General features: G+C 36.9%; 2 protein-coding genes across 2 annotated transcripts; one reads left to right on the forward strand and one right to left on the reverse strand.

The window, feature by feature from the left end:
- The first annotated feature begins 2,786 nt into the window (after window positions 1–2,786).
- On the forward strand, window positions 2,787–10,701 carry LOC133870522 (long chain base biosynthesis protein 2a). Its single transcript, XM_062307683.1, has 12 exons — window positions 2,787–3,103; window positions 3,202–3,267; window positions 3,843–3,931; window positions 4,217–4,362; window positions 4,433–4,557; window positions 4,651–4,744; window positions 4,874–5,037; window positions 5,447–5,608; window positions 8,598–8,724; window positions 8,821–8,987; window positions 9,158–9,265; window positions 10,388–10,701. The coding sequence occupies exons 1-12, from the start codon at window positions 2,978–2,980 to the stop codon at window positions 10,481–10,483; spliced, it is 1,470 nt and encodes a 489-aa protein (XP_062163667.1). The 5' UTR covers window positions 2,787–2,977; the 3' UTR covers window positions 10,484–10,701.
- A 6,881-nt stretch (window positions 10,702–17,582) lies between these two features.
- Window positions 17,583–23,329, reverse strand: LOC133871626 (cyclic nucleotide-gated ion channel 2-like). Its single transcript, XM_062309052.1, has 7 exons — window positions 22,811–23,329; window positions 21,519–21,734; window positions 20,948–21,228; window positions 20,722–20,833; window positions 20,374–20,610; window positions 18,182–18,268; window positions 17,583–18,077 (listed from the first exon to the last, which is right to left on the reverse strand). The coding sequence occupies exons 1-7, from the start codon at window positions 23,327–23,329 to the stop codon at window positions 17,583–17,585; spliced, it is 1,947 nt and encodes a 648-aa protein (XP_062165036.1).
- Between the last annotated feature and the right edge of the window lie 1,270 nt (window positions 23,330–24,599).

Below are 24,599 nucleotides of genomic sequence, written 5' to 3' on the forward strand. Positions count from 1 at the left end.
CCCGTTTAGGCAGCGAGCTAGGCAGCATGGAAAAGGATGGACATGGATAGGTTCCAGCTGACCAAGTATTGGGTGCCCAAGACAACATGGAATGGACCACTTCTTTAAACCCATATTACATTTCAGGTTTTTTTTTTTTTTTTTTTTTTTTTTTTTTTTAAATTATTTAGTACGAGAAAAGAGGATTTACAAGAAAACAAAAATCAAGAGGAGTAGGCTCTTCAACAACAAGAACAAACATAATTATTGGAATCGAGCAAAAAAAAATGTATAATCCACTGTATCTTGGGTTAAAAGCCATGAAATGAACCGTACAAAGCGAGGCTAAAACCCACCAAAAGGTAGGTCTACTTGAGGTCTTCTGCAACGGCAATCAAATATCGAAGACTAAAAACTGATTTGAGTCTGTTGACAAAAATATTTGATTTGACATCTCACATGAGAGGTACTGCCCGAAAGCTGAAGCATGTTTCTCTGTTTGAACAGTAAAGGATGCTATCCTGAATTCTCAACATTATGTTTAGTACCGCTTAGCAAACAATACTATTCAAACGGTGTTAATTGAATAGTGTTTTTTTTTTTTTTTTTTTTTTTTTTTTTTTCCTCTAGTGGGACTGAGGACTCCGGTTGAAAATGTCTCAACAGCAAAAAAGAAGAAAAGGACACGGAAGAACTAATTAAAAGATAATTAAGAGACATGTAAATTATCATCTTTAGAAGTATTGGGAAGATAATTTCTTGTCTATATACTTCAATAAGAATTATGGTGAAGAATTAGACTATAATACTTTAGTAATTAACAGGTTGAGGTCTACTGGGTCTAGATGGAGAACCAAATATGATAAAATAAATGGTGCAAAAGATGCGGATAATTAGATTGGACTTTGTATGATGATGAACAACAAGGTCAAATGAACTGATCATCCACTGAATGCAAGTGGCACGTGGGTGGTAACACATGGAGTCTTTTGCACTTTTTGACCCTCTCTCTCTTTTCCCAAGTTTCCATCGATCCATGCAGCAAACAACATGTAGCAGGATCAACATGACTGATGGGCATGGTTTTGGTCCCTAGCTTCTATAAGGGAGAATATATTCCATCTGAATATGGTACGTACGGTGATAGTTGATTCAGATTGTTTGTAACTAGGAGATAACAAAAAAAGAAAGAGGCAACAGTTAGGCGAATACATTGGGCGAGGGAGCTAAATTCCACGCCTAATTAATGGAACCTAATCCTCCACTTTTGGATGGCTATAAGTACAGGTCTCCCAATGGAGCATTTGGCATCCAAATGAGCGGAAGAGAAGTCTAGTATGAAGATGAAAGAGTCATGTTTGATAGCCAAGGATGATTTGCCTAAATCTACTGTGGGGTGTATAATATATATTAGCCGAAAGTTAGTCCTTACGTGGTTTATAGGCAGTCTCCTTTGGCTAGTCTGACTGACTCTTATATTTCATATGAGACCTCCACTTCTAGATGGTTATGGTTATATATTTTTTAGGTCTGCAAATGAAGAGCATTTGGCCCTCCTAATGAAAGGAAGAGAGGCCTTGTATGAAGATGAAAGTACCATATTTGATATCCCGGAATGACTTGCCTAAATCCACTGTAGGACATGGTTTTTAGGCAGTCTTCATTGGCTTATCTGGTTGGTACTTATCTTTCATGCTAGACTTCCACTTCTGGATGGTTATGGCTATACATTTAGGTATTCAAATGAAAAGCATTTAGCCATTCCTATGAAAGGAAGAAAGGCCTCGTATGAAGATGAAAGTGCCATGTTTGATAGCCAAGAATGACTTGCCTAAAACCATTGTGGGACATGGTTTTTAGGCCGTCTTCCTTGGCTTATCTAATTGGCACTTATCTTTCATGTTAGACCTCCACTTCTAGATGGTTATTGCTATACATTTAGATCTTCAAATGAATAGTATTTGGCCATTTCCGTGGCGTGAAAGGAAGAGAGGCCTTGTATGAAGATGAAAGTAGCATATTTGATAGCTAGGAATGACTTGCCTAAATCCACTGTAGGACATGGTTTCTAGGCAGTCTTCCTTGGCTTATCTGATTGGCACTAATCTTTCATACTAGACCTTCTTCTTCCATGTCTTTATGGATGGCGCATGCACTTTGATCGTGACAAACAAGAAAGGTATGTATCTAATCGAGTTAGGTTGAATGAGAATCATAGAGTCCAAGTAATCTACACATTTTGATACATATTTGAACGTTTATTTTTTTACAATATGACATGGTAGTCATGTGACATTTACTATGTTAGTCACTAAATAATTAAATTTAATTGTGGGTGACATTGCTATATGACTTTGTAAGTCTACACAATAGACGTAACAGTGTCACGTGGGTTGTCGCGTTAACTTGTAAGAGATTGTAGTGAAAACTGTATTACACCGAGCATTTTCCTAACGTTTAAGTGCATGGTATAATCAAATGAGCATTTTCAATATCTAATTGCAATTTTTTCTTCAAATTTTATTGGTTCTTATTGGAAGTAATTTGTCAGGAATAATATGATGGGAACATTGTTGGGACTTGGTACTACAATGTAGGTGGGCCGAACACTTGTCACGTCACCCATAAGATCAAATAACCGGAATATTCCATATGGGTGGGCATTTCAACTGGGTCCCTCTCAGTCCGGCCCAGCCCATTTGTACTAGCCAGCCGAATTCCCCTCCTGCCCCTCCTGACTGCTGACCTTTCCAAGAACATCCGAAAAATACACAAAAGTCAAAAAGAAAACAAATTAATAACAAACAATTTTTTTTAAAAAAAATAAATTGAAAGATCAAAACCGTAAGAGGGGATTGGAATTTGGATAGGTCAGTCCAATCCTCTCTTCGAGCTGTGAATCTCTCTCTCTCTCTCTCTCTTTCTCTCAAATCTCCCTCGCTTTCTCTTCCAGATCCAGCCTTTGTTGGGGAGCTTGGAATCCAAAGAGAGGACGAAAATGATAACCATACCGTACTTGACCGCGTTGACGACGTACTTTAGCTACGGCTTGCTCTTCGCGTTCGGCCAAATCCGTGACTTCTTCAGGAAGATCTTCGATTGGTGGCAAGCTAGCAATCTTCAGGTCTCCGTTATTTTTTCAAAGTTTCTGTTTGTAACGTGCTGAATTGAATACAAGGCTCGGATTTGATTGTCTGTGAGGTTGATTTTCTCTTTGTTTAGGGGTACGCGCCGATCTGTTTAGGACTCGAAGATTTCTACATTCGACGTCTGTATCTTCGTATCCAGGTAGGTATTTTGAATTCAATTGTTCTCATTTCAATAATTTGTTCAAAATTCTAATTTCAATGTAAATTAAGTTTCTTCGCGTCTCTGTTTTATAATGTGAATAACATGGATTATATTTAGATTATGCGTTAGAAAGTTTGAAATTTGGTTACAAATTATTGGTATCTGCTGTTGAACTTGTATTGCAAAACCGTGTGGAAAATGGACAAAAAAGTTAAAACTTTTCTGTCAAAAGTAGGTCTTTTTGGATTTCTAACTAGAGTTTACAAAATTTAGGCGGAATGAGGGTGCTATCCAAGTGGTAATTTGGCGATCGCATAAGTAATTTTTGTTGGGTAGCTCTAACTCGCAAAGTGTTACTGATAAGATTTGTAAGATTTGTTTTTCTTTCATTTGCTTCATAGACACAATCGGTAGACTTGCGTTGTTAATGACAAGTTTAGTATATCATTCTCAGTATTATCTCCTCAAAAGGATTTGTTTTTATTTTTTATTTTTTTAATATAATTGTTATAAAGGTCTTATATAAGGAGATTAATATCATACGTATATTCCTTCTATCCTCCAATTTACAGGACTGTTTTGGACGACCAATAGCAAGTGCTCCTGATGCTTGGTTTGATGTGGTTGAGCGTTATTCTAATGACAGCAATAAGACACTAAAGTGAGTCCTTTGTTATGTGTTTGGAAGCTTAGAGGTTTATATCTAAAACCTGTTTGTGCTTCGTCTTGTATTTTATGGTACACACAAAAACACATGCACGCTCATGCGCATGCATGTGTGTCTTATTTTTTGTGGCCTTTAGCATCTAATACAGTTTGATATCATACAATGCATGAAGGAGTCAGTAAATTTGTTGAGAATTTTTTTTTTTAATTTTTTTTATTTATTATTTTTTATTAAGATGCAAGTGTTTTCTGAATGATCTATTGATGGCATCACATGCAGGCGAACCACGAAGACAAGTAGGTGTCTCAATTTGGGATCATACAATTATCTAGGCTTTGCTGCTTCAGATGAATACTGTACACCACGCGTAATTGAGTCTTTGAGAAGGTTCTCTCCAAGTACTTGTAGTGCTCGTGTGGATGGAGGTATGCAAATACCTTTGCAATATGTATTTGGTTATGTAACTGAGTATGCACTAAGGCCTTTTCTTATCAGGAACTACGACACTGCATACCGAACTGGAGGAGTGCATTGCAAAATTTGTCCAAAAGCCAGCTGCCGTGGTCTTCGGCATGGGCTATGTGACAAACTCGGCCATTCTTCCTGTCCTGGTTGGAAAGGTTTGCACTTAAGCATTTAAGGAATATCCTATGATTTTCCTCTGTATTAGGTTGATATAGGGATTGCTTCTGTTAACTTCTTTTATCCGACAGGGAGGGTTGATAATCAGTGATTCACTGAACCACAACTCAATTGTAAATGGTGCTCGGGGCTCAGGAGCAACAGTTCGAGTTTTTCAACATAATAGTAAGCTTTATATAGCACTGATTTTCCCATGAGCACTTCCTTGGAAATAAATATATTGGTGTTTTCATCTTAATGATTCTATATGCCATCTTTTTGTTTTTTTTTTTTTTCAAAAAAAAAAAAAATTAGCACCATCACACTTGGAGAAAGTTTTGAGGGAGCACATTGCTGAGGGACAACCCAGGACCCATAGACCTTGGAAGAAGATTATTGTGGTCGTGGAGGGAATATACAGCATGGAAGGGGAACTCTGCAAACTTCCAGAGATTGTTGCAATATGCAAAAAGTATAAGGTGATACTTTAGGCAGCATCATTTGTACACCTGAGCTTTAAACATTAGTATTCAACGTTTGAAATCTTTGTAGAAAACTAAATTTTAATTCTTTCCCCTAATTTATGATGAATTACTTTGAATATTCACTCTTAAGTTTGACAAAGTTTGTAGAGAACTAAAATTTGATAACTTAACCTTTAAGTTATAAGTATTTACCTGGATTTTTGTGAAGTTTTCTTTCTTATTCTTGTGATGGGTAATGAAACAATTGGCTTCATGGACAAGTAAATGAGAAATCACGATATTCAATTCATTCTGAATTTATTAAATTCTCTTAGATACATGCTTCTACCTTTTTTTTGTCAAGGTCATCATTCTCATGAATAAAAGTTGTGTTTGACTTTAACTTTCCTTGTACTTGTTATAGGCATACGTCTACTTGGATGAGGCTCACAGCATTGGAGCAGTTGGAAAATCAGGAAGAGGTGTCTGTGAACTCTTGGGAGTGGACACTGCTGATGTAGATATCATGATGGGAACATTTACAAAATCTTTTGGGTCATGTGGTGGTTATATTGCTGGATCCAGGGTTTGTTGCTTACACACCTCTCCTTGGTTTTGCTAACACGACTTTGACTAATTCAGTGTCAGGAGTCCTCATTAATAGGGGTAACAATCTAGTCGGGCCAAACTGACTGACCCATTGATGCTGACCTGAACTGATGGGGTTTGGTCGGGCTTTCCCCTACCCTTGTCGGTCGGTTGGGTGGGGGAGGGTTTATTCCAACCCCATTGGATCGGGGTTTGGGTTCAGGGGGTTGGTAAACTCAACATACCCGACCCGACTAATATACATTATTATTATTTTTTTAAAAAAAATTAAAACAATTTTAGCTTTTACACCAACCCAAATTCGACAGAGACTTCTTTCATTTCTTTAGTTCAACTTTAACCCTTTAGCTGCCTCTTACCATTTCTCAGTCTCTGTCTCCTTTGCTCTTCGTGGCCCGCCACCTACTACCTACTCAACTCAGCCGCGACACCTATGCATACAGATATATCTGTTTCTCTCTCAAGCTCTCACTCACTCTCTTTGTCCAGCCACTGGACCACTCTCTCTCTCTCTCTCTCTCTCTCTCTCTCTCTCTCTCTCTCTCTCTCTCTCTCTCTCTCAGTGTGTCGGGCTGGTCTGTCTGTAAACCAACTCTATACTGACTGAAGGGGTTTCAAATAGGATTAAGAAATTTTATCTGTATTTATTTTTATCTGTTTTTGGGTCAGGTTTTTAAATGAAAATGAAGTTATCTTGACTTCAAAAGGTAATGGCAGGGATTCTTTACATCAGTAATTCATCTAGATGTATAAGTTTAGATGTTACAGTGACTGCTTGGACGTTCCTTTGTTCCCTAAAAGAAATTATTGCAAGTTATACCATCTTGTGTGTGTCCCACCAGTTGGTAGTTCATCGATGGATAAGTTGATAAACCAGCCCTCAAGAAAGAATAAAAAAAAAGTTGTTTAAAAAAAAGTGGAAGAAGTTTTGGGTAATCCTGGGATCGAGGATTTCGTTAAATCCTTTAGGGAGGGGTATAAGGCGACCATCACTCGGAGAGGTGAAAACAGGTCTGGGCGTTTTTTGGAGGTAGTTGTTTTCGACGGAGGCCGGAGAGGACGTATTCTCTTTCCTGAAGGTCGGGACGGGAGAGGGTGGAGCCGTGTTTCCGGGGAGTTGAGCAAAATTCTGGATTTTCTGGGAACCACGGTTGGGTCTCCGACTTCTGGCGGTCTACCTTCCTCTGGTGGTTTTTTGTCGGGCGTTAAGCTGGGGAAAGGAACAGGGCGTCCGTCGTTTGCGGAGGTGGTGAGTTCAACAGCAACCGTCTCAGGAAATAGGGTTGCGGCAAAGATTGTTGGAGATTGGCCTTTGCCGGTCAGGTGCGACGTGGAGAAGACGTAGCTGCGGGGAATGGAGATGGGGGCGGTCCGTTAGGTGAGAGATTGCTCCGTTCTGGAGGAGCAATCAGTTGGCCCCTCGGGTATGGACCATTGTGTAGATGATCATTTCAGGTCTCGAGGTTGTGTCAGTAGACCGGCTGGCGTGTCCAGGGATTCAGTTGTTGAGGGTGACGTTTCTCTGCAAGGGGATGGCGTGTTTGGAGTGTTCGAGAAGGTTTTTGAAATTCTGGGCCGCTTCTCCAAGGCCCTGGTTTGGGCCTGTGGCTTTTCGAAAAAGTTGGGCTCTAAGTCTTTGTTTGGGTTTAAACGTAGGGTGGGTTTTGTGGCGGGCTGGGTGCTTAAGAGGGTTAAGTTTGTTTTTAAAGGGTTTCGGGCTGGGGCTACAGTTATTAAGCCCAATGCCAAGTTGGATGCTGTTTCGAGCCATAAGCTGTCTTCGGTTTCTGGTGCGATTTCGGGGCGGGGATTGGATCCGGGGTGTCTTCAGCGTTCGGCAGAAGTCCATGGGAGCACTCTTTGGCCGGACATGACGTCGGCGGCAAATCCTGGGGTGGATCTGGGTCTGTCACATTCTGGGGTTGGTTCTAGGGATCGGCAACTCGTTCCAGTGGTCGAGTCCGTCAATCAGGCTACCGTTCTTCCCCTCCTTCCGGCGCCGGTGTTGCGTCCTCCGGTGCTTCTGAGTGATCTTCCTTCTGGGGTGCGGTCTTCTATGGTTTCAAGTTTTTCCGGTTCAGGGCTTATCCATCGGCAGGCAGTGGTTCTTCCGTCGGCTGGCCCTGTCTTGGTGAGGTCGGGCGTTGAGGAATTTTAGTTTGGTGAGCCTGGTGCCTCGTCAGGCGGTGTTGGGCTTGCTTCCGTCGGCGTTTCTTCTGGTGCTCCTTCAGGATCTCTCCTTCGGCAGGCAGTGGTGCATTCGGATGCCCCTGCCTTGGTGAGCAGTTTTGGTGGGGTTCCTCTTTTTGGGAAGTTTGGAGGTCCTCCCGGGGTTTCGGCTTCCATTCCCCCTTTTCAGTGGGTCTTGTTTCCTCAGTGGCCAAGGCCGTTCTCCTCTGTGTTTGGGTGCCCCCAGTTACCTGGTTTGTCATTTGGGGTCTTTGAGGTGGGGGAATCTTCAAAGGGGATTGATCCGAAGGAAAGTGTTGTTGTTTACCCCAGGGTAGTGAAAGATAGTAGGTCATGTTTTCACACGATGGGGGTTTCGTTTGTGGGATCTGATCAGAAGGGATTTTTGGATTTTTTGACTTTGATTGAGGATGAGCGCTATGACTCTAATTCCCCTTCTAAGAAGCTTAAGGAGATAAAAAGGAAAAAGGGGAAAAGAGAGGTCAAGAATCTAGAATGTTCTGTTAATTTCAATGCTAAGGGAGTGGGTTCTAGCCGGGTTAGGGGCAAGAAGTTTGGGGTTTGATGTAGAATTCTTCTTTTGTGTTTTTCGGTTGTTCTTCCTTTTTTTTTTTCTTTTTTTTCTTTTTTTTTTTTGTATACTTCCTGTATGCTTAGGGGCACCTTTTACGCTTTTTAATGCAATTTTGTTTATTAAAAAAAAACTAATTGGATCAAGCAAGTTATGGATGTTACTTGAGGCATATTATTAGTTGTTTTTTTATGTCATTTTTCAGGAGCTTATACAATATCTTAAGTATACATGTCCGGCTCATCTGTATGCAACATCCATATCACCTCCAGCTGCACAGCAAATCATATCTGCCATAAAGGTTATTCTTGGAGAGGATGGTACTAGTAGAGGTGTGCATTTGATTCTTGGTGTTTTAACTGGTGGACTTCAAGTGTAGATTTCTCATTCAATTACTTATGATTTGAACTGCCTTTTCTGTAATGTAGGGGCTCAGAAACTTGCACGAATACGTGAAAACAGCAATTTTTTCAGATCTGAGCTGCAGAAGATGGGCTTTGAGGTTCTTGGAGACAATGATTCTCCTGTAATGCCTATAATGCTTTACAATCCAGCTAAAATCCCTGCCTTTTCCCGGGAATGTCTCAAGCAGAATGTGAGTTTCTTTCTAATATTTGCATGGCTATCATTTCCAAACACGTTCATCAATAATGTTTGTATCAGATAGGATTTTCTATATTGTGATTCTTTTTCCTTCATGCTTTTGTACATTTGTATTGCGTTCTTTTTGTTTTTACGACTGCTTATCAATGTTACGCATCACAGGTGGCTATTGTGACAGTTGCTTTTCCAGCAACCCCTTTACTGTTGGCCAGGGCACGTATTTGCATATCGGCCTCGCATACCAAGGAAGACCTTCTCAAATCCTTGGATGTAAGTTTCTATCTTTGTGTCTGAAATTCATTTGCTTAGTTTAAAATGTATATTCCTGTTGACCATGTCCCTACCCCCCAGAAGTTTTTTTTTCCCAGAAACTGATAAGCCTATCTAAAGTGCACCACATCTAAAAAATAAAGTTGTGGTCGAATTGGAAGCAATGACTAATAAGATTAATAGTAGCACAACATTGCTTTTCTTTAAGGCTTTGCAGTGCACGAACTAAAATTATTAGCTTGATGTTGGTAACTTTGGGGAATCTCCATTTCATTTAAATATTACAATTTTGTGTTGTTACTATTATTGTTTTGGCTAGCTTGCATGTTTTTTGTTGATCTTTTTTCTTTTGCTAGATTAATGTTTCTCTTGTATACTTCCTGTGCGCTTGAGTTGTGCCTTTTGTACTTCTTAATAAATTGTGTTTGCTTATAATTTTATTTTATTTTCTTTCTTTTTGTCTAGCTTTCATAAAGCATATTGATGAGCAATTACAATATAGAAGGCGAAAGGGAAGGGGGGGGGGGGGGGGGGGGGGGGGGGGGGGGGTCGGGGAAGAGGAGTTAGTTTTTGGTTGAATTGGTCAAAAAGAGTAATATACGGTGGAAAAAATTGTGTAGCTGGGCCCCTAATGTCAGGATCAAGGCTTTGGTGATATTACTCGAGTAGCAGTAAGGAGTGTTTTAAAAAGTCTTACTAATTTGATGAAAGGGATCTTATACGGTTATATTTGGTTCCTGTGGTTTGAAATTTTGTCTAAGATATTTATTGAATGACAAGTTCATGTTGGTGTTGTAATTATTTCTACTTCCCGGGTAATGATAACGGACCTTGGGTAAAATAAAGAAAAAAGTGTGCTATAATATTTATTTCCTGAAAGGACAAATGTCCTGAAGGAAGGGCATTAATTAAACAAGGGATGCTGGGGAAAGAGTGTGGTAATGCATATGAAGGGATATTAGAATATCTTGAGCATGCTGTTTGAAGAACTGTTTGCTCAAGTCTGCTCTTTGTATGCACTATAGTTATAACTGTTCAGCGATTCAATGCATTTTGGTGTTTTGAGACTCTTAGCAATAATGTAGTTCTCTCTATCTCTCTCTCTCTCTCTTGTGGGGGCAGGTTATTAGTCGAGTCGGTGACATGGTGGGTATTAAATACTTCCCTTCGGAGCCAACGAAGCAGCAGCAGGAAAAGGGTATGATCAAGGTGGATTGAAGGGTTTGAAGTTAAGCGTCTAAAGCAGCTTTAGATCTGATCAGACTGATGGTAAAGTATATTGTTGTAGCTGTTTAGTCGTCGTGCGGAATCTGAAAATTCTTCCTTGTTTGTATTTATGCCCTTGAAAGGGGGTCTTCTGAGTGTCTTCCTCCTATATGTGTTCTTGCTGGAATTTTGGTAATTTAATGTACAGGCACCGCTTTTAATTCTTCCCACTTGATTATCTCCACTTTCATTGATTCACATTGGGTGTTCTTGTAGAATCTCGAGGATATTTCCTTTCAGGTCTGACCTCATCACAAGGACCTTGTAGACCTGACGGGCCATTGGCGGAAGGCTCATTCCCTATCATCTGCGGTTTGCTAAATGTTCAAAACGACCAAACTCAGAAAAAATTTAGGAGCCAATCTTATGGTCAGAATTTAATTTTGTGTTTAACGGTATAGATGATTCTATGGGATAAATATGTTGTATTTATACCGTTATATGCAAAAACATTAAATTCTGACTATAAAATATATATATATTTTTTTCATTTCAAATGAAACAGTGAGGATTCTTGTCCCAATACAAGGGCATGGTCGGCGGCCTTGGAGAAAGGGGGTGGAATTGTTTTTAGGTGCCTAAAAAGTATAAATTAGTTAGAAGTTGAGACGCGCCGGAAGAAAATAATAAGAAAAGTTACAAGTTGAGACGCATCTACCTCTATTGAGTAGGTTTCCTGTTTTGCTGACACCGATTAACTGATGTCCACCATTGAGTAGTGCTAGCCGCAAGTGCGTTTATGTATGGCTAACTTACCTGCCGATAGCATCCATCGAAGGTGGTCAAGGGTTTAAAAGGTGGTGCGACCATCTCTAGAGGTTCAACTAATAAAACTCTTGGACTCTCGAATTTGGAGCAACTTACTTTCACGCAATTTATAGAGTTCAACAAGCAATCGATATTTCATGTCGAGGTGGTCAGCATCACTATGAGATGGTGGACTTTTGTTTTTGGCCGACCTAATACTGTCATATCAATAAATTTGTTTTTTTTGGGTGAACATGACAATGCCATGTTAGCATTTTCGGAAGTCCACAAAATGTCTCCACCATTATAAAAAAAAAAGGGTGCGATACAAAAACATTTACTACATACTCTCCCCTCACATGCGATGGGGTTCATGTGATAGTGGGTTCCATTTCATGTGAAGAAAGAGTGTGTAGTTGGTTTTATTTTTACCGTTACTTTAAAAAAAAAAAATTGTTCTTATCAAAATAAGTCTACTTGGCACATACACGGTAATACATGTCATTGCTTCAAACATTATTAAAACAGCGGAATAACATGATGACAAAAGAAACTTTCTCCTTTTAAAACCTTCCTTTTAACTCGTGGCAAGGCCAATTCTACGAATTCGGCTTTCAGCAATTTGTTAACAATTTGGGTAGAAAATATGAAAGAGTCTATATAGAGCCTACTGGACAGCCCAAAATTTGTTGAGGCAAAAGCCGCAAATAGGCCTTATATTAGCTTTCTGACATCTGTGTCTCTATCCCAATTTTAAAGATAACTTATAAAATGAGAACTGAATTGCAATTACCACTAATTTATTAGACCAAGTTAAAACCCAAGTTTCTTGATATGCAAATTAAAACCATAATATATGTATATGCAGTTAAGTGCTTTTCACGTGTGCCACTAAAAAATTAAGATGAGAGGCGTTGCAACGGAAGACAAGGAAACATGAGAAACAAGAAATTTAAGGAATATGGAACGCATAAGAGCCGATGGTAATTTTAAGTGCCACATTAATTTTGGAGGGATAAAAAAAAAATACAAAGGTGATATGTAGCATTACTGTACCACAGTCCCACATCTCCTCAACTCGGCCTTTGACTTGGTCTTTGGGTTCCCGCCAGTATTTACTCGTTAGTTTCTAGAGGATAATTTTCCTGTCGATTAATATGGGATCTCAAATATTCAATCCTTAATATACTCTAAGAAGCTTGGATTTTGGGATTGAGAAAGAAGAAAATATATATGATTCTTATACGTATTTTTAAAAATGTACATACAAATCACATGTATTTTAAACTCATAAATTTTTAATAAAGCATATAATCCTTACATTCATTTTTTAAAATATATGCATTTTAAAATAATATGTGTATAAAATATATATGATTCTTATATGCATTTTTTAAAATTTCTATTATTCGTTTTTTCCTTTTCTTTTCCCTGCATAATTGAGAAGCTTTGTTTTCTTGTACTGCTAATTTTTCTTAAGCCAGATTATGTTATGCTTTGTTTTTTTTCGACCTACAGTTGTAAAATATTTTTAACGAAATGTTTTTGAGAAAAATTAATTTTTCTAAAAATATTTTTTGACTTTTGGCTCATACGAAAAAAAAAATATCAATGCGAAAAATCAGCAATGACGAGATTTTGTCACTAGTAGTCGGATTCCGACCATTTGTGCTAGACTTTGGCCAAACTGGCCAGAATCTGGTGACAATGCTGGACGTCGCTGGATTCCAGTGGACCAATGCCAGATTCCGACACCGGCCAGATTCTGGCTTGTTTTGTCGGAATTTTGTGGCAGTCGCCTTCCAGCGATCGAATACCAAAATTCATGAAAATTCAGTGATAGATTCAAGCTATCAACAAACTTCAATGTTCGACGGTTGCAGATTCCTACAAACGTGCCTGCAAGAATGAATAGTTTAAATCCAATTAAAACTGTAAATCGTTTTCCAAAAATTAAAGAGGCTTTTACGGTTAAACTGAAAATGATTTATGTTGACCATCATTTTCGGCTGCACCAAACACCGTAAAATACTAAAAATATTTTTCAAAAAACATTTTATGCCCAAACAAATTGAGCATTAATACAAGACAGGTTACTCAAGCACACGCGTCAAGTTCTTGTTTTATGTTTATCAATTTTTTACTCAATTAGTAAATTAATTTTCTTATGAAATTAACTAAATATAATTGAGGAGTCCAATCTATATAATTAAATGAATAGAATTAGAATTATCTATGTCTATTTCTGTTAATTTGGACACGATTTCTACATGATATGACCCTACTCCTAATAATGAGATCGAGAATGAAGAATGACAAGGGATTAAGCATGCATGGAGCAATACACGTGTTAAGTTGTCAATGTTGGAAGTGAAGACAATTCAAACTAGAATCTCTGGTTTTTTATAAAATGGAAAAAAAAAAAAGAAAAAAAAAAAAAAAGAGAATAATTTTGGTTATTTGTCTTGAATGCATGTTTAAGCTAATAATAACACCAAATTCGTTATGAGAGTTTGAGTCCACTTGAATTAAGAATCTACTAAGAGTTTTAAGTCTACGTAATTCGACCAAGTAGAGATTTTAAACTCTTGATTTCTAAATTAAATGGCATATATTTTGTTTTTTTTTTGAGTATTTATATGATATACTGGAAGTCGATCAGATTTTTCAAATATTTTTTAGTTCATTGGTAAATTTAGAACTCAGGCTTCAAAGAATTCTGGATAGAATTTCCTGATAATTCTAAAATAATAGTATTGTTATATAAAGTTTATCTAATCTAGCTAGTAATATTGGTATAATAAATTATTGCTTGCATTGCGGTCCAAATGTATGCCAGTCCTGATCAAGAGTAAGTCTATTTCGTAGACAGCAAAAAATTAAAAAAAAAAAAACCGTCATATAATTTGCTAATGATCTTTAGCAATTGTGTATGCCAGTTCCTAGGATCTTTAGGACAAGATCTATTCAAAGGGAGAGGAATCTTACCATTATGGGAAGAGATAGGCTTACAAATTGTGTTAAAGTAAGAGTTTAATAATGATTAGAGCATTCTTAGTGAGTTTCTCCTTTTAAATTTTTCAATAAATTTTGGTGAAAAGCTCAAAAACACCCACTCCAACAAACTCTCTATAATTTTTTTTATTTTGACTATTATCAGAATTTCACTCCAAATTTAGCTCACAAATTTCATGAACTATTCAATTTTTTATTATTTTCACTTTCAACTCTCGCCTCTTAATCACTTCTTCACTTTTCTCTCCCCTTACTTCCTTCATCATCCCCTACTCACAAGACTCACAACAGGTAACTCTTTCAACATCTCTAGTTTCATCTCTCTCTCTCTCTCTCTCTCCCTCTCCCTCCTCACTCGTCTCATTCTGTTTCTCTTTCCCTCACTCTCATGCATCTCTCCCTCTCCCTCTCGCGATTGTCTTTCTTTCTATGTGCGTGTGTGGGTTTGTGAATGAATTAAAGAGTTAGGTTTTTCCAATTGAGATGTTTTGCATGCAAAAGTAAGTTAATTTTTGAGCTTTGGGTGTTTTTATTTTATTTTTATGAATTAAATCTTCGTTAACCAAACAAAGACAATACAACTCTTCAGTAAATATTGGATACACGTTTCCAATAGGAAATCAAAACTACAACCTCAACAAAAAATAGAGGCAAAACAACCAAGAAAAAACAAAACAACTAACCATCTAGCAAACCAAAGCTAGAAACACATAAGCTTCTATAACACTAGAAGCCAAACCCCTACTTAGGAGGGAACTTGGCTAGCAATCTCACTTTAACTTCCCATCTAATCTTGGGCAGAATTCCTTCTTCAAATTTAGGGAACCGGCCATGGAGCAAAGCATTCCTATGTAACCGCAAGTTGTAAATTGCTGCAGCAAAACATAGTCTTCTGGCCATAGCTTGCAAGGTCTTACCTTTCGTATTCTGCAAACTCCAAAGAGCAATTGAATTCCAATTTAAGGGAGGATCAGCCATCCCACAATCTGACATCAAAGACCGCCAAACTCTCCTACTCAAACTTTATTCAAATAACAAATGTTCTCTAGACTCCTGCCTTGCTCTACAAAAGAGACACAAAGTATTTCCACTATAGCCCCATCTACTAATATGCTCCCTAGTCACTATAGCATTAAATGCAAGCCAAAGAAAGAAAGCATTTCTAGAGATAGCACCGGTAAACCAGACAATATCATACCATTCCACCACTGATTTCTTCTCTGTAAGCTTTGGGTGTTTCTCATCCTTACTTTTGTTTGAATACGTAGGCTATATTGGGTTTCTATTCATTCATCGCATTCTGTTACGTTCTTTGTCTTCACCATCTTCAACTGTGGCAACATTTCCCATGATTATGTTGGGAACTTCGTGTTTTCTTTGATGATTTCCTCTCCATGTTATTCTGGTCTGTTTGTTGACTAAGCTGATTTTTTTTTTTTTTTTTTAAAGCTTTTTACTCTGAATTCCGACAAATGGGTTGCATTTTCTTTTCATAATTTTGTTTTCTGGGTTATTGACATCTGGGTGCTGAGTACAGTGATACCAGTTGCTTGAGATGTTTGCATGTTAAAAAATAAAACTTTGCAGTTTGATTAAAATTCGCTAATTTGGATTTTTCTTCTTCTTTTTAATTGAAGGAAATATTGACGGTTCATGCTTGAGTTGTTAGATTTATTTTGTAAATACCATTTTATGAATAAAGTTTATTTTACTCATTTGGAGCAACTTTTCATGGTAGTTAAAGTTGTTAAAGTGGTTGCTCTCAAAATCAATAAAAAATAATATCTATTTAAAATAGAAAACTATTTAGAGAGTTTGACGTAGGAAGCTTTTTAAAAATAATAGATAAAATAACAAAAGTAAATTGTTTAGCTAAAATTTAGAGAGTTCACTAGAAATACTCTTAATAATTGTTTTAAGATTAGTTTTTATCATTTTGGCGATTAAGCGTTGGTAGTTAATTTCCTCTATTTTTATTGATTGAAAGGTACATTGGTAAATGGTTAACTCAAGTGTGAGCAACTTTCTGTCTACAATTTAACACCTAACAAAGGTCTTAAATTAAAGTGACCTTAAATTCGAGTTTCAAAATTATCAAATCAAAAATTAGGATCTTAAAATTAAAATGAGCCAAAGCACGTGGACACGTATACCAATTTTCCTAAAATCAATTCACTTAATTGGATTTTTTTAGTTGTTGGGTTAAAATTTATTGCTAGTAAGACTCAAGAGAGGCCCAATAGCCTAATTCAAGCCCAAACAAAAGACTACTACTGCAAAGGCCAGAGAGGGGCTCAAGAGGACAGGGTCCTCTTGCCCTCTCGAGTAGTGATTGGGGGGCACCATTGACCGGCTTCCTCCCCTCCCTTTATATTAAAAAACTCACTTTTCATCCACTTTTTATTTTTTATATTATTTTATTCCTTCTTTTGGATTAAAAGTGAATTTTTTAATATAAAGGAGAGAGAGCCGGTCAATAGTCCCCCCCCCCCCAATTACTACCCTGCCCTCTCATTCCCCATGTAACGAATCTAGTAAGTATCTAACCAAAACTCATTCTCTCGACAATCTCAAGAGGGACTCCTTTCCCAAAAAGGAGCTCCCTCACCCTCAATATTCCATTTTTTTTCTTTCCTTAGCTTATAAACACTTTTTTGAGCGTCGGAGTGTCTACGGTCGAAGGATCGGTGACCTGCTAACTATCATTCTTTCTCTTTTATAGGTTTTAGAAAAAGGTTCAGTCCAACATGCAGGTTGTGGATCAATTTGAATCCAACATTAGTCACCATTGCTTTTGTTATAACTCTTTGGGAGGAAATAATATCTATCTTTTCTGATAGCCCTCCTATCATTTCTCTTTTCTATTTTTCTTTTGAACTCATTTTTTTGCCCGTTGGTAGCCCTATTGGTCTCTCTTTAACGCGAACAAAATAATTCATTATAAAGGGGGATATAATTTAACTTATTCATTACAAGATTCTCTACATTTCAAATGGGTCAAGATTTTATTTCATAAACCTAACCGTGTATAATACTTCGTAGTGAAAATGTTGCAACGCTATTTAAAAATTTGAACTATAAATTATTAAATGTAATAAAATAAAATCTTGACTATAAAATAGCTTCTCTTTATGTATCTTTTAGCACTGCCTTTGGTTGTATCTAGCTTCTTTATTGCTGTTGAATCCAAGTTCCACAGAATTAAAAGTTCAAAAAAAAGAAAAAGAAAGAAAGAATAAAGAATGGTTCACTAATTAGTCAGATCAACCAGAAGTTGCTAAAACATGCTTCATTCAAGGTGATCATGAGGCCGGAGTGATATGAACATTGCAGCATACTGTCTGAGCAGATTCTCATCATCAGTTCCTCTATTTTCAACCATCGGATCAATCACTGAACCCCTACTTCTCACCTTGTAGCGACGCCAAGCAAATTGGATGATCATGGCTCCCCATGTCCGCCAATTGGACGAGTAGTATCTCATTGTCCGCTTAAGGCTATCACTGGCAAATCTGTATCGGAAATTATCGGTAATGTATCGGAGATGATATGCATCAAGGCCATACGCTTCTATGGAGTCTAGGCAAATAAATGTTGCCGTTGAGGACGGAAGGCGGTCTGTACGTGGGCAGCGGAGGCACCAGGATAGAAGCTCATCGCCAAAAAAGCCGCCAGGTTCAAGCAAACTCGTAGCTATGAAGCCTTTGCTAAGGGTTTGGCTTCGTTTTAGGCGTCCATGAACAACAAATACCATCCTTTGCACAGGGTCTCCTTCTCTGATAATCTGGTTCGTGGGAATTGAACATCATAAAGTTAAAACAAACAATTAATTAATTTCCAATATTCTATATATATGACGGTGCATGGTGTAATTGTAGAGTTTCACACCTTTTCTCCCTTGGAGTAGATAAGGGGTGTGACCATATCACAGATGTTGTCAAGAATGAGATCATCCAACATGTGGAATAGAGGAACCTAAGGAATGGAAAACACATTAATTTCAACATAAATCAAGAAGATAATTTTCAAAAGAGGAATGTTAAACATCCAAATACTTTTTTTTTAGAATTTGGTTTCAATCTGATGTGTCACAATTTCATGAGATCTATCATTTTGAGAAGTATGTCACAATCTCATAGGATTGTGACACATCAGGTTGGAACTAAATTCTGAAAAAAAAAAAAAAATGTTGGGAAGTCTAATATTTCTCTTTTCAAAATGGGATGTGTATAGTATATATAAACTATACGACACAAATTTGAATTCTCGACCCTATATTTAACGTCGCTTAGCAGTAATAGAAATGACGAGAACCAAATAACGTTGTTTTTTGAGCATTTTGCATCACTATTCAAACGACACAAAATGACATTTTTTTTTTTTAGTGCAGTACTCATTTATCTTACTACCTATGTGTGTACAAGCGGATGTGGTTATTTGTAATATCCGTATCTACAAAATGCGGATATCACTTTTACATATCCGCATAAGATTTTTACTCACTGTCTCCTTGCGGTCATTATCCACTATCCACATATTAAGTAATGGGCATTTTAGGCCTTCTATGAGACTCTATTAGGATCTATTTTAAACGATTTTAAAATAATTTAGGCCGATTTTAAGTGTGTACATGCGGATGTGGTTATTTGCAATATCCGTATCTACAAAATGCGGATATCACTTTTATATATCCGCATCCGATATCCGCATTCGCATAAGATTTTTACTCACTGTCTCCGTGCGGTCATTATCCACTATCCACGTATTAAGTAATGAGCATTTTAGGCCTTCTATGAGACTTTATTAGGATCTATTTTAAACGATTTTAAAATAATTTAGGCCGATTTTAAGTGTGTACATGCGGATGTGGTTATTTGCAATATCCGTATCTATAAAATGTGGATATCACTTTTATATATCTGCATCCGTATAAGATTTTTACTCACTGTCTCCGTGCGGTCATTATCCACTATCCACATATTAAGTAATGAGCATTTTAGGCCTTTTATGAGACTCTATTAAGATCTATTTTAAACGATTTTAAATTAATTTATGCCGATTTTAAGTGTTTTGAGTTTGTTTTAATTTTTTTTAAGCCCTAAACTTTTAAAATTATATTGATTTTCACATTACTTTTGCTTTTTTGCCCAAGTGTTACAGGAGAAAGTAACACATCCAACTAAACCAATATAAACATAACCTATACCTAATACAAAACGACGTCATTGTTATTAAACACCAAAACAATATCGTTTTGGTCAATTTTAAATATAATATATATAAAGAATATAAAAATATATATTATATATAAAGGATTTGCGAATACGGTTAATAACTATATCCGCATACATTAAAACCACTATTCGCATCCGCATATATAGATAATAATTTTGACTATTTATATGTGCGGATAGCAGATAATCATATTCAATGCGAACGGTTAATATTCTCCTGGATGCACATCTATGCTCTCCTTTGATCTGGTTGTTGACCAAGAATAACATTTTCAAGTAAAAGTACTATAAAGTGCCTAAGTACACTGTGAATTCGAAGCTCATTTCTTATTGACCATGCCGTCTATTATACAAATTAAAGGAGACTTTACTTACCCCGAATTTAATTTCAAGGATTTTGCAGCCTTAACCTCGAATTATCAAGATTCTTAATATCGAGTTTTCAATTATTAGCCTCTTTTAATGTCCCTTCTTTATTAAGATTTTCAGTTAAATACTAACGGAAGGTGAAAAAAAAACTATACTAAACATTGGATGACTCACCGCTGGCTGGTCGTGAGTAACCAAACTCACAACTCATTTTATTATCTTTCTTTTAGATTTTTTAAGGTCAAAATTGTATTTTTATAAATTATACAAGGTATAAGAGGCATTTCACGTGTTAGCCGTAAAACACTAATGATAGGGGTGACAATGTGACATTAAAAGGGACGGTTAATTAATTAAGAACATGATATTGACAGTTTTGATAATTCAATGTTACCATTGTAAAAATTTAATTTGACAGTTTAGAGTTAAGCGAAGCTTCCCATTATATAAATATATATTTATAAAAGTTCTTGTTACCTTCTTGATAAGATCTATGCAAAGATAACGCTTAATGTCCCGACGGAGGCCGTCGGGCAAATCTCTGATCAGTTCCATCTCATCTTGTCCTCCCATGGCTGCCCATCTTTGGCGCTCAAAATGGCGAACTCTCCGTCTCAAATGAGACGGCAGCTGTCTTCGTTTCATCCACCACTCGATGTCTCGGTATCTCAGCTGCATCGTTTTCTTAGTTCCCAGGATCGTATGCAAAAATATCTTTATATATAATTACAGTCAGAAATTCCTTATTGTTAGCCTATGATCTCTTTAATATCCAATAATATTATCACGCGTTCAAACAAAATAACATTTATGAGAATTAATTACCTGGATATTGCCAACCAAAGTGACGAAGAGTGCCAAGCCCCCCAGCGTGATAAATATGCTAAATGTCAATTCCAAACAGTTACTTGTAGGCTCAAGTACGTTGCCGAAAGTGCTGTAAATACAATAAATAAAAATAAAAATAAAAAATTTATTATCTTGGAAAGGCCCTAATACTTTGATTCATGCTCAAAAATAAATTAATTTTAATCTTGGGTTGATTAATTACCTAAGGTTCAAAAATCCCCAGTATATTGGATAAAGGATTCTAACAGCTAAGGAATTGCTAGAAAATACTGCGAGCGCCGGTGTATAGATCCCATATTTGAATGGCCCATCAGCTTCTAAACACAATGACTTTATTGCTGTCAAGTTAGCACCACATGGCGGATTGCAGCTACTCTCCGAGCAAAACAAAGAGAGATTACACTTGTTTCTTCTATCACACTGTTGCTGGAGACATGATACCAGACGTTGTGTAGAAAGGGCATACCAGCATCCGCCTGCAACCTGTAGATATATACCATATCAATAAATTAAATTTATCTATATATATTGCAGTTAAAAATTAAGACATACAGACAATTTTTTATACGACTCGTGAATTCGACACAACTCAATTCGACCTGTTTATTAAATGTGTTAACAGGGTCGGGTCGTATCACCCGCTAATTTAAATAAGTTGGATCCGAATTGGCTTGACACGCTAACACGAATTGACAGCCCTATCATGACAGAAATTGGAGTAAAATAATGTAAGTAACCTTAATCAATATACAATTGGCGATAACTAGGCTTACATGAGAAGCAATATAGTAGGCAAAGAGACTGAGGTTGAAACGGGACCAAACACTGCCAAAGATATAACCAGTGACCTTTTGCAGTTTTTTCAACAAGTAAACCGTATGGTAGAGCTTGGGGAGGAACTGAAACAAGTAGGTTACTAGAAGTATGGTCATTATCAGCTTAATCCGTTCTTCTTTCAGCAATTTTGGAACAACTAACCATGTTACCACCTGCCAAAGGAGAAATCCGAACGAAATTATAAAAATGGAATATATATGTGCTCTTTTGTGTTAATTAATTAACTCACTAATTAATAATGCTGTCTTTAATTGGAAATATAATTGAGTAATAATATATAGCTTCCAACCTCCTTCAAGTTTGACATCAAGCTGCCTGTTTCTATCATTGACCAATTTTCTTAAAAGCATGACAAGAATATGGCGCATGCAATGTTTCTTCAATATTCCCAGCGACTTTTTTTTTTTTTTTTTTGGGTCAAGTAAAAAAATAAATACTCGCAATTAATTATTAAGACAAAAACATTAATGTGGGTAAGTTTCATTAATTGCAAAGATGGTTTGCATTTAAATTAATTAAGAGCAATGTTATTTCATGATTATGTAACAATAAAAATTAGTCATTGATTTTTATTTTTATTTTTCGTTTGTTTATTTTGTTTTTACAAGTGTTGATTAAAAAATTAATTTTTACTGCTATAATATCGAATTATATGATAATTATATAACAGTCTATTAAATAATATTACTCTTAAATTAATTCGGCATGCTCTAGCAGTAATTGATAGAGAATTGCATGAATAAATTCTGAATAATACTATAATAGCCAAAGTAAAAATACATTTAAGCGTTTGGTAATATTATAATTTGGCCTTAATTTAAAATCGCAATTTAACCTTTTAAAAATACTTCATTTACCTACAATTTGAAAAATACAAATTTTTATACGTTTTCAAATCACAACTTTTTTTTTAAAAAAAAAAAAAACCACAGTTGAATTATACATTTTTTAAATTAAATTTTTTGTAATTTAATTTAAAATCGCACTTTTGATATGTAAAATTATAATCACAAACGTACTCTTATTAATTTAGTTTTTTGGGCATTTTTTTCTTATTGTCTTGGTAATTTATGAGATCGTTAGACTGCATTTAGATGAAAAAAGCTGGAAAAGAGAAAAGAAAGAGAGAGTGGGAGACGATATTAAATTTAGTTTTTTTCCTTAGAAAATTAAAAGGAGAGTTAAAAGAAAAAGATGAGAAATATGAATAGTTGAATACAACTATTACCTGAGGAATCGGAAGTATAACAAAAGCATCCAACCAGACCCCCTTGAGGGACCGCAGGTTGTGAGATGCAATCGCACGTGTGTCCCACACGAGCTTTCCACACCCAACTACCAATGACTCGCTCGACACGTACGCCAACCTGAACTGAAGCAACAGGTGGCAGAGATGCACCAAGTCCACACACGTGCGAACAACGGTCAGGATAGTCGCCAAAGCGACATTTACATAGAAACATGGAGTCCCACTCCCGTACATCGAGATCACGTTGTAGAACAGAGGATCGACGGCCAAAGCCATGCCACGTGCGAGCAAGACAGCGCGGTTCCACCTCTTCACGTGCTTGCTGCGTGGGTCTAAAACGCGGCGGAATGGGCCACAGGATCGACGCGGGACGAGTGGGGCTTCGACGGACATGAATTGAGGTTGGTCACAGCGGGTGGAGTGGAAAACTGGTACACCCACCTGAGTGCAAGCATAGCATTCGGTGAACCCGTCAGGCTTACTTGAGAGGGAGGACATTGTTGGAAGTGAAAGAGATCGATGAAACATGAAGATTGAAGAGAGAGGGGAGATCGAGGCTGGCTTTGGAGGGATTGTAATGGAGGGTGGTCTGTCACAGAGGCACGTAGCGCATGGAGGAGTGTCCTAGTTGTGAGAAACTGGGAGATACTCTTACGTGGGAGGTGGTGGAAGTTGCTTTGGTGGGGCTTCAGGTTTCTATCCACTGAACCCTGGGTCCACATCGGTCCAAATACTAACTTACCTTCCATGTCAGCATATATAGGCCGGGCAACCCATATCTATCAATTTTCTTAATTGTGTAGTGGAATTTTTTGTTGTTTCCTTTTCTTTTTCCTGGATTATATATATATATATGCATGTGCTGTTATACCCATATTTGTTACTTCTTGAGTAATTCAAAAATGTATACGCACATGCCATAACTTTCAATGCCGCCATTAATTGCAAAACTTTGTCCTTCATGCTTAAAACTTAATCAAAGTTGGTCTAGTTAACCGCATGACGAAGAACCGATGGAGAATGTCTTGTTAGAGTCCTACATTGCTAATGAATGTCTTGAGTTGTGAGTTTTATAAACTTTGAGCAACATTTTTTCTTGAGGTGCCTTTTGAGGATAAGAAATGCTCAATGTACTTTAACATAGTATTAGAGTAGAGGTCTAGAATTCGAACCCTGGCTCATTCATTTACCTCCCATTTCAATTAAATATTCCACGCGTTGGGCCTCACCTATTAAAAGATAATTTGAGTCCACACGTAAGAGGCAGTGTTAAAGTATTGATTAAATGATTAAATTTATCTCTTCCTATCAGTTTAAGCTTTTGGAACAAGTGATAATTTAACATGGTCTCAGAGTTTCAGAGCTTCGGACAATGTTGAGCATTCCCTCTTAATGTACAACTGTTTGGATATAGTGCCACATGTACGTGAGGAGCCGTGTTAAGAGCCTCACATTGACAATGTATGCCTGGGTTGTAGCTTTTATAAGCCTTGAACAAACATTTCTTTTAAGGTGCCTTTTGAGGATTAGTAAAGCTCAATAAACTTTAACATGTCTGCCATAAAAGAATGGGATTAGCAAAATAAACTTGCTCGATGTGTTAACGGGAAATATCCCAAATGCTTAAGTCAGTAATATATTTGATAGGATATAAAAAATTGCTAATATATTTGATAGGATATAAAAAATTGCTATTGAATTTGGAGATCATAAGATGATGCATGTGTATTTCATGCACAAAACTCTTACATTTGTAAATAAACTTTCT

The sequence above is a fragment of the Alnus glutinosa genome, chromosome 6, assembly GCF_958979055.1.
Source record: "Alnus glutinosa chromosome 6, dhAlnGlut1.1, whole genome shotgun sequence".
In the NCBI taxonomy this organism is placed as follows: domain Eukaryota; kingdom Viridiplantae; phylum Streptophyta; class Magnoliopsida; order Fagales; family Betulaceae; genus Alnus; species Alnus glutinosa.